The sequence below is a fragment of the Dasypus novemcinctus genome, chromosome X, assembly GCF_030445035.2.
Source record: "Dasypus novemcinctus isolate mDasNov1 chromosome X, mDasNov1.1.hap2, whole genome shotgun sequence".
Lineage (NCBI taxonomy): Eukaryota > Metazoa > Chordata > Mammalia > Cingulata > Dasypodidae > Dasypus > Dasypus novemcinctus.
In genome coordinates, this window is record NC_080704.1 from 59261118 (window position 1) to 59270891 (window position 9774).

General features: G+C 41.3%; 1 protein-coding gene across 1 annotated transcript; it reads left to right on the forward strand.

The window, feature by feature from the left end:
* Positions 1-1033: 1033 nt before the first annotated feature.
* On the forward strand, positions 1034-5527 carry LOC101423645 (diphosphoinositol polyphosphate phosphohydrolase 3-beta). Its single transcript, XM_058291280.1, has 2 exons — positions 1034-1102; positions 1369-5527. The coding sequence occupies exon 2, from the start codon at positions 1452-1454 to the stop codon at positions 1944-1946; it is 495 nt and encodes a 164-aa protein (XP_058147263.1). The 5' UTR covers positions 1034-1102; positions 1369-1451; the 3' UTR covers positions 1947-5527.
* The last annotated feature ends 4247 nt before the right edge of the window (positions 5528-9774 follow it).

Sequence of the window (9774 nt, forward strand, 5' to 3'; positions counted from 1 at the left end):
ATGAGACATTCATTGCATTTGGTGAATACATCTCTGAGCACCGCTGCACTAATGGTCAGTGGTCCACATCATAGCCCACACTCTCCCACAGTCCACCCAGTGGGCCATGGGAGCACATACAATGTCCGGTAACTGTTCCTGCAGCACCACCCAGGACAACTCCAGGTCCCGAAAATGCCCCCACATCACATCTCTTCCTCCCACTCCCTAACCCCAGCAGCCACCATGGCCACTTTCTCCACACCAATGCCACATTTTCTTCTATTATGGTTAATTATCCACCCCTTTGCTATCCCAGCTGTTTGCTATTTTGATTGATTACCCCACCCATCAATCAATGATAAAGCCCTTGGGGAATATCAGGGCCTTCTCCTGGCTTCTGGAGGAAATCTTGTTCCAAATGGCAGAATCTTGGAGAGCGTCTTCCAGCAGCATCTTGTGGGTATCCACGTCTACATGGATTTCTTTGCCAGGTTCCAGATTCATCTATTGATTCCCTATCTTACTAGCCCAGTTTCTAAGGGCTTTAAGAAAATTCTTTACTTTGGGGCTGTGCCAAGATTCCTGATATGGCTAAAATCCCGAACCACTTGATGAGATAAAAACGCATGATGAAACTCAACAAATATTAGACATTGTTCTGACAAGAATATCGTAGACCATTGTGACCAAACCGAGCCTTCAGAAATGAATTAATGCTATACGCTAGGAGTGATGATGATGATAATGGCCCTGACCTTTCCGTGTGTAAAATGATTTCACCTGTTTCCTAAAACTTGGCTCAAAGGGTGAGAAATGTCCAGCGCGTCAAATCCATGTTTAGCTCAAGGACACACATGAAAACAATCTTGGCCAAAGTCACATTTTAGAGAATTTAATTCAGTGTAAAGTTTACACTGTAAAGGAAATTACTAGCACAGAGAGGCACTAAACCCCTGCGCTCTCTGCCTAACGCACTGAGTGCAGCGAAACCCGGAGACCCTCAACCCTACGCCTCGCCCTTGAACGCGAACGGGCTCGTGCACGGGAACGCGAACGCGCACGTTTTTGTGCCTCATCTCACTCATCCCCAGCCCCCGGAGATAGAGGGCGGGAGACGCAGGTGGGCTCGGGAAAGGGCTGCGGATTCCCGGGGGGTGGGGGGCACGGCTGCGGCGGCAGCGGCGGCGGCGGCGACGCCTCTACCCTGGCGTCTGGGCCCTAGGGATCCTCATTTCCCTCCTCAGTCCCCAGCACCGCCCTGGACAGACCAACTGCCTGCCCCACTGACTGACTGACTGACGTAGCTCGCGCCGTTCCGCCCCCGCCCTATCTTTCCCTCGGTTCCCCTGGGCTCACACGCCAGGCTACTCTTCCTCCCCGCTCCAGGCTTCGACCCTTTCCCTTCCCAGCACTTCGGTTTGTGGCGGCGACGACCCGAGCAGCAGCCGTAGGAGGAGTCGGCCTGGAGGATGAAGTGTAAGCCAAACCAGACGCGGACCTACGACCCGGAGGGTTTCAAGAAGCGGGCGGCGTGCCTGTGCTTCCGGAGCGAGCAGGAGGACGAGGTGCTGTTAGTGAGTAGCAGTCGGTACCCGGACCGCTGGATCGTGCCGGGCGGGGGCATGGAGCCCGAGGAGGAGCCGGACGGTGCAGCAGTCCGAGAGGTGTACGAAGAGGCGGGAGTCAGGGGCAAGTTAGGCCGCCTCCTGGGCATATTCGAACAGAACCAAGATCGCAAGCACAGAACGTATGTGTATGTACTGACGGTCACTGAGATCCTGGAGGATTGGGAAGATTCGGTTAGCATTGGAAGGAAGCGAGAGTGGTTCAAGATCGAAGATGCGATCAAGGTTCTCCAGTGCCACAAGCCCGTGCATGCCGAATATCTGGAAAAACTAAAGCTGGGCGGTTCTCCAGCCCATGGAAACTCCATGGCCCGGTCCCTGCCAGATAGCGATCCCTAGTTGTACCGATCCTGCACAGACTAATGATTTCTCCCCTACCTTAAAAAATTCCTGGAGCACCTCTGATACCATGTGCGGTCTCGCGGGGTGGCGAGAAGCTTCTCTTGTTTCCTTGGCAAATCCCTGAATCAAGCTTGCAAACTGTCTCAATTGCCAGGCAGTGCTTTCAGACATTTCGCACGGTTTTCAGATGCTTTGAAAATCCCTTCTTGGTAGCACTGTAAAATATTTCGGTAAGCCAAAACCACTTGGAATATTTTTAAAGGTGCCTTAAACTTCTCACCCCGCCCTTGAAGATGTGTATGCGAGTGTGTATGTGGGGGTGAGGGGCGTGTGGGCGCATGTGCGACTCTGCTGTATTTTGTTTTATATTTCGCATTTTTGCGTGTGTGTGGATTTTTGGCACCAATCATGTTTTGTAGTAGAAGCCTTTAAAATCAGATCAGCTTCATTGTGGAGGCATCTTTTATCTCTTTTTTAAAAGTTGTTTTCTCATTCACCGCTTTAACCCTTTTGTGGTTGGAATTGATTTAAATGATCATTTTTGAATTTTAAAAATGTTGAAAGAAATGTACGCTTTCCCTGTGTTCTTTCTGCGTTCCACATAATTTTATCTAGAGAAATGAAACCTTAATTTTCCCTTTTCAAAAATTTCTGTTTATATTCATATATATATATATAATTTGATTTTCAAAAAATTTCCGAATTTGTGATTTCTACACCAAAAATGACAATTTCCTATATAACTGAAGTGTATTTTGACAAAGTATTACCTTATAGCGATATTTATGGTGTAGCCAAACACAACCTGATATGTTTCCCATATGTATTTTATAATAAATTTGTATTGATGGAATATGATTTGGCATGCTCAGCTTCCAACTCCAGTTTTCCCTTTCTCAATACCCTAGAACCATGGTACTTTCCATATTGGCTAGTTTTTTGAAAGAAAATTATGTCCCATATTTGACTTTAGTGACATTCCAGTTAAACTTCCCTGACAATCAATAGTCAAAAGTCACAAATCTTATATATCAATTATATCACATTTCAGTGATGTAGCTCTCTTGATACTCAATTACAGACTTCTCATTCTATTAGGACATCTGAACAATCTTAAAAGATTTTTTTTTTGGATGCCAAATTAAGAACTTCATTTGTCTTGATACTTTCATGGGATCATGAGTCCCATCTAAAGTAGATAGATGTGTCTTCTGGAACTCCCTGTTTCCCCAGCCACATCAGAAATTAGTTAGAGGGAAGGCCTACTTTGTGAAGAGGGCATTGGGGGTAGAAAGAGTTAGATGTCAGAGTAAGACAACTGTGATGTGGAGACCAGCAATTGCAGGCAAGGATTTATTAGGAAGCTCTCCCAATGGAGAGGGTCGGAAGAATAAACTTTAGCCTAACCCTGGCAGAGGCAGTCATGAATTTACACAGTACATCTATAGGTGGGAACATGCTTAGTCAGTGGGAGTGGGTTTGGGCTTGATTAAGACCTGAGGGCCTATTGAGATGACTAGGGGGTGGTGATCTAGGGGCAGTGAATTCTAGGGGTGCGGGAGGGGTTGGTGGCGTCATGTGGTTTCTTTGTCTATTTTTGTGAGGAAATGAACTGTATCTGGACACGTTTGCTCTGGATGGGAGGTTGTTCTATGTAATGGGACATGGCTCCTTCAGAGTAAATGGCTGGTCACACTTCTACAATGGGGCAGGTTAATAATAAATTTGCAGCTTCTGCAAGTTGTGGCTGTTATGGGGGCTAGGGATGGGGCCTAGTCCTGTCAGAAAGATTATTCCTAATTGTTAGGGCAACCTAGACTATGCCATATCTGTTAAAGATTTTAATAGGTATTTTCTACCACTCAGCCAACTTTTTTGGGTCACTGTAAATGCACACACTATTAAGAAATTTAGTTTTTATTCTGTATAGAGTCTTGATTCTTCTTTTGGAACTCTCCATTTTTCTCCCAGGAAGGTTGAGGAAAAGCTTGCTTTGTGAAGAAAATATGAGTTTATGGATGGGAAATTTCTTTCTACATATAATATTTGACATCTTAAAAATATTCTGGAGCCCAATAAAAATGTATAATGTGGATAATAAATTTAAATATTTTGTTATTCCACAAATTAACCCTTTAGAATTAACACAGTCACTGGTTCATTGAATTGAATGATGTTTTATTTTTTTAACTTTAATGCTGCTCTTTTAAAAATAAGATCTTTGCCATATATAAATACAGCTAAATAAAGTACATTTTATACTTAATAAAAATAAATGCTATCGAAGGAATGAGTAGAAAATGAACAACTTTCTAAAGCTACGTATAGATAATTACATATTCTAAATTATGCAGAATGATCAAATATGATTTTCCAAAATATGTTTCTTCATACACAAAATGTCTTATTTTTTAAAACAACATTTAAAATCCTATAAGTTTACCTTTCCTATGCCAAAAATCCAATTGGAATAAGAGATATTCTCAGTAACCTGAGATTCCTTAAACACTAGCAGAGACACTGAATTACTGTTTTATGACTATTTCATACATACAACTGCCTCCATCTAAAATGCTGCTACCTAAAATTCTCCATCTAAAAATACCTCAGAGATTCAACTTATTTATGGCATTCTTAGAAGTGATAATGCACAATCTTATTTTTTGACTTGTGAACTAGTATTTGACAAATGTGAAAAGTACAATGTATTATTTACTAACTCTTAAAAGTTGTTAGCTTGTAAATATTTTGCTGTATTTTGTTCAGAAACGTTTAGCTTGAGTACTGCTAACTTGACAGGATTTTCTTTAGTCCCTGGATATCTTCAGAGTATGCAATTTGTAAAATTCCCAAGGCTTTTATACCTATACTGTAACAGAAAACTTTATCACACTTTAGAGTAAGCTTTCAAATTTGCATAGATAGATCTTGTTCAATATGCTTGTGGTGTTCAAGCTAGAAAAAAATTGAAAAGGTCCTAGTAGACTTTCATTGTAAAATTTTTATTAACCCAAAACATTCAGGCTAAAAGAGTAGACACAGAGGTAGAAAACTCAATTGTGTCTATAAATACCTTCAAAAAGTTTTGCTGCACAGTTCGTATTTTCTCCTTACAGAATCTTTACATAGAACACATGCATTATTTTATGTGATGTTCATATTAAAAATGTACACCTGATTTTTTTCAGCCTACTCTCCCTTTAAAAAAAGCATTGTACTGATCAAAGATAACTAATACTTTCAGATATAAGGTAGAACTTTGGTTTTAGCAAATAAAAGGAAGATTTATTTTTCCAACTGGACAAATGCCTACTCTTATCCTAGAAAAAGTGTTGAGAAGACTTGTTGGAGTAAAGGTAATATTGGTATGCTTGCTACAGAATTGGCCCTGCATTGTACAATGTTTTCTAAGAAACCTATGTTCTATTAATCACATCATTGTTATACAAGTAATCTATAAGGGAGTGGGTGTAACTATAAATATTTTGAATTACTCTTTATGACTTTATTAGGAAGAACTGTTGTAAATATTGAAACTTTTTTGTATTTAGAAACCAGATTAAATATTAAATATTGTGTGTTTGTGTGTTTGTGTGTAAGAACAAGAACAGGCAGTTTGGAAAGTGACAGCAACATTAGAGGATGGCTCTGGGGCAAATGAGGGTTTTACACTGATTTAAAGGATTCTAAAGTTCAAGCAGCTCCTTCCCTCACTTCCCTTTAAGTGAAATCCAATGATAAGAGAGTGCAGTACTCACATCGATAGTTGTTAACTGGAAAAGGGGAGATGAAAATGCTGCTGTAGCATCTACAGTACCAACAGCTGACCAGAACTTTCTTTCCCAGGGTTCCTTTTGTGGAAGCACCAGAAAAAATATTTTCAGCATTAAGTATTATAATGATACCCAATCTGAATCTTCTCCATATCCTCAGAGCGTAGAATAGTGGCTGGAATTTGAAGACTTTTGCCATTGATCCACAGATTAGAAATGTCTAGTACTAGTGTTATCCTGATTTCTTAGCTTCAGAATGTACCTGGGATAATGTGTTACTCCCTCAGTCTCTCATTTGGCCTTATAGTGGCACTGCACTAGATAATTCACTGAAGGCTTTCCCAATACAAAGTAGTTGATGAATATAGGAAGACCTAAAAAATATTGGTTGATTAGAAGAACTGATGAACCAATAAAACACTATTAATGATTTTTTTTCAGTAAATTGCATAGATGCTGTTAAGATTGACATAGAAAGAATCAAATATGTTAACCCAATGATGAATGGAATTGTGAAGCACAGGGGATCTCTTTCACACTCCTAAGGGCATAATTCATCCTGTAAATTTAGACACTTCTTTCCTATTAATTGCAATGACTATTTTCTTGGTTATTTTGTCTGTATTCCCCACCAGATGTGACTTTGAAAGCAAGGACCATGCATTAGGGTTCACTAGGGAAACAGAACTGACAGGAGATATCTGTAAATAGTATGTGATCTTACAAAATTCTCTCACATGACCATGGGGATGCGCAAGTCCAAATTCCTCATGGCAGGCTGCCAACCAGGGGCTTCAGTGAAGGTCCCAGGAGACTTTAGTAAAGCTGCTTATACAGATCAAGTAGGAATTTAGTAGACTGCCCATCTATTTTACTTCTAGGTATCCCATGATCTATTAGCCAAAGCCATAGCTCTATGCAAGTCATACTCTTTTGATTGCTCCTTTGAGTCTGCTTTATATTGTGATAGCCATGACCACCTTGTCTTAGGTGATTAACTGCTCCTACTTGGCTTCTATCAGCCCAAGATTTGATTCAATAATCCCCATAGTGTTTAAGGATTTTAGCTCCATGACAGCAGTTCCCATAGGAATATCTGGACTACAGAGAAGGGAAACCTCTGAACTGTTCAGGGAAGATGGAGTTAGTTTTTAAATTTATTCCTCCTAGTCCTGGTTAAAGATGTGTCTTCTCGATACTCCCAGGGTGGGGGGCATGTCTTAAATGGTGAATCCATTCTAACATTCCAATCTCTCTAAGCCTTTGGATTAGCTCTTCTATAGTACACCAAGATAAATCATGTCAATCTCAGACATTCTAGGCCATCTTTTGGTCCATGTTTCAGCCAGCCACCTAAACAAACATTTAGAGCCCTTTCAAACTCCTCAAGCTACATACTTGAATCTAGAATCTCTGCTTAGCGGGCTGATCCAACTTTATATCCCTTCCACCATTATTCCATACCCTTAGTATCCATTCCCACACATATTCCCCTGATTTCTGTCTATATAAATTGGAAAACTCCTGCAGTTCTTTTATAGTGTGGCATACTTCCTCATTGGTCACACTTTCCTTTTGGGGGCTTGTGATTTTAGTCTAGTAATATGTCTCTAAGAGAAGAGGGGTGATGAGGGTGGGTTAAGGAGAAAGCTTAGAAAGCCCTTGCAAACTACTGACCTCAATACATTCCTTCTACATTTCTGTCTAGTAAGACAGGATTAATCTCTTTAGGCAGAGGTTGGAAGCCATGCTCCTCAGGGAAGGTGGGGGTTGAACAGTGCAGGCTGGAATTTGGCTGGGACCTGCCTCAGGGCTCAGAGGAAGTTCATACTCCCTGGGACAGGCTTGGGGCTATGTGATAAAAGCTTGACATTCTGTGGTCTCCACAGGTTTGACCATCACAGATTTATCTGGCAAAGTCTCAGTAGAATTTAGGGTTTCAGGGTTCCCACTGATATCATCTGTATTTAGTTAGGCAAAGGGTTGCTTATGCAAAATGCCATAAATTGGCTGGTTTTTATAAAGGGTATTTATTTTGGGTAGGATCTTACAGATACCAGGCCATAAAACATGTTACTTCCCTCACCAAAGTCTATTTTCATGTGTTGGAGCAATATGGCTGCTGATGCCTGTGAGGGTTCAGGCTTCCTGAGTTCCTCCCTTCCTGGGGCTTGCTTCTCTTTCCTCTGTGTGCTTATTTCCTGAGGCTCCAGCTTAAGGCTTCAGCATCAAACTTCAACATCAAAACCCCAACATTAAAAGCCCTTAATTCTGTCCTTTGCCATGCCTTTTATCTGTGAGTCCCCACCCACAAGGGGACCAGAGGGTGGGCACTCAATGCACTAATGACATGGCCCAATCAAAGCTCTAATCATAACTTAATCATGCCCATGTACAGACTAGACTACAAATATAATCCAATACCTATTTTTGGAATTCATAACTTTGTCAAACTGCTACACTCCATCCTCTGAATTCCAAAGGGGGATTACAATATGCAAAAAACCTTAAATCAGTAATAATGCAAGTACTAAATCATATCACACTCAATTTAAAGAAATATCATTTGTCTTGGGACAAAGTCCTGTCCGCCATAGTTCTCTGAAACTTATAAAACAATTTATCTGTTTCCAATAAACAAATGAACAGGCAAAGGATAAATATTTTCTTTACAATAAGGAGAAAATTCGGAGAGAAACATGAATTAGGAATCCTCTACAGTTCAGTAAACCTGCAAGACATCCTCCATTCAATTTCAGTCTGAGAGTCATTCTTAAGCTGATGGTTTCTTCTCCTTGGTGCTATATGGGAACCCACCCATTCCATATGCTTGTCCAATGGCCATTTCCTTGGTTCCACCCTAATCAAGCATCTTTGTGTCGACCAAGCTCCAGACCTCTCCCTGCAAGACTGTTGGAGTGATTGTCACACCTTACCTAATCTTTGGGTTAGAGTCTAAACCCCCCTTGTACAGTAATGTGAAGACAACATTCCCCCTAACATTTGGCATACAGGCTCAACCCTCTCAGAGCAATGAGTTGACCACCCGGCCTTCCCTAACCTTTGGCATATAGGTTCAACCCTCTCAGGGAAATGAGTTGACTACCTGGCCTTTCCTAAGCTTTTGGGGCAGGTCCACCCCTCTCAGACCTGTGGGGTGCTGACCTTAACTGCCCTAATCTTTGGATAATGTGCTCCAACTTCTCTGTACTATGGGGCAGGAAAACACTCCCAGAACATCGTATAGGAACATCCATCTTCTTCAACTGCTGGGGCAAATTCACCCTCTCTGTACACATGGGTGGGGTTCCTCTCTTGGCCCAAGGTGATGTCCTAATTCCAGATCTCAGCTTCCATGGTTTTCCTCTTGAAGTCACTTCCCCTTCAATCTCTCCTTTTCATATCCCTTTTATTCCTGACTTACAATGTTTTTGTTCTTGCAGCTCTCTCAAAAAGTGTGTTGGTTTAGCAGGCAGGTAGCAGGGGTCCAAGCCATCAGACAGTAAGACATTCCACAAGTCTTTCTGACATAACTGCATCTTCAATCCTGATTTACAAGTTTCATTAAGTCCTCCAGTGTGGCACCCTCATCTGGGAACTTGATTTCCAGAGGCTTGGAATTTCCAGAATCAGTTTCTGTTTTCTTTGTGCCCAACAGTTCAGTCCTTTGCATATCTTTCTCGTCTCGCATTTTGCTATAAGTTGCAAGCAGAAGCCAAGCTGCATTCTCTGGGTTTACTTTGGAAATTTTGTCAGCTAAATGCCCAGGCTTGCCATTTTCAAATTCTTCCTTCCATAAAACACCAGGAATTAATCTTGTTAAGTTCAGTCTCCTTAATTGATTGTAGATTTAACCAGCCATCTTTGCAATCAACTCACTGATGATTAAAGTCCATGAAATGTCCTTGTATTACAATTATGCCAGTGCTTGCTAGGCCTAGCTGGGCACAATTACCTGGCCTAGTTGACACATTAGCCTAACCATCACAGACCATATTTCTATAGTCTTTGTATATATTTAGCATGTGAGACATTGCTTGAAATATGATAGA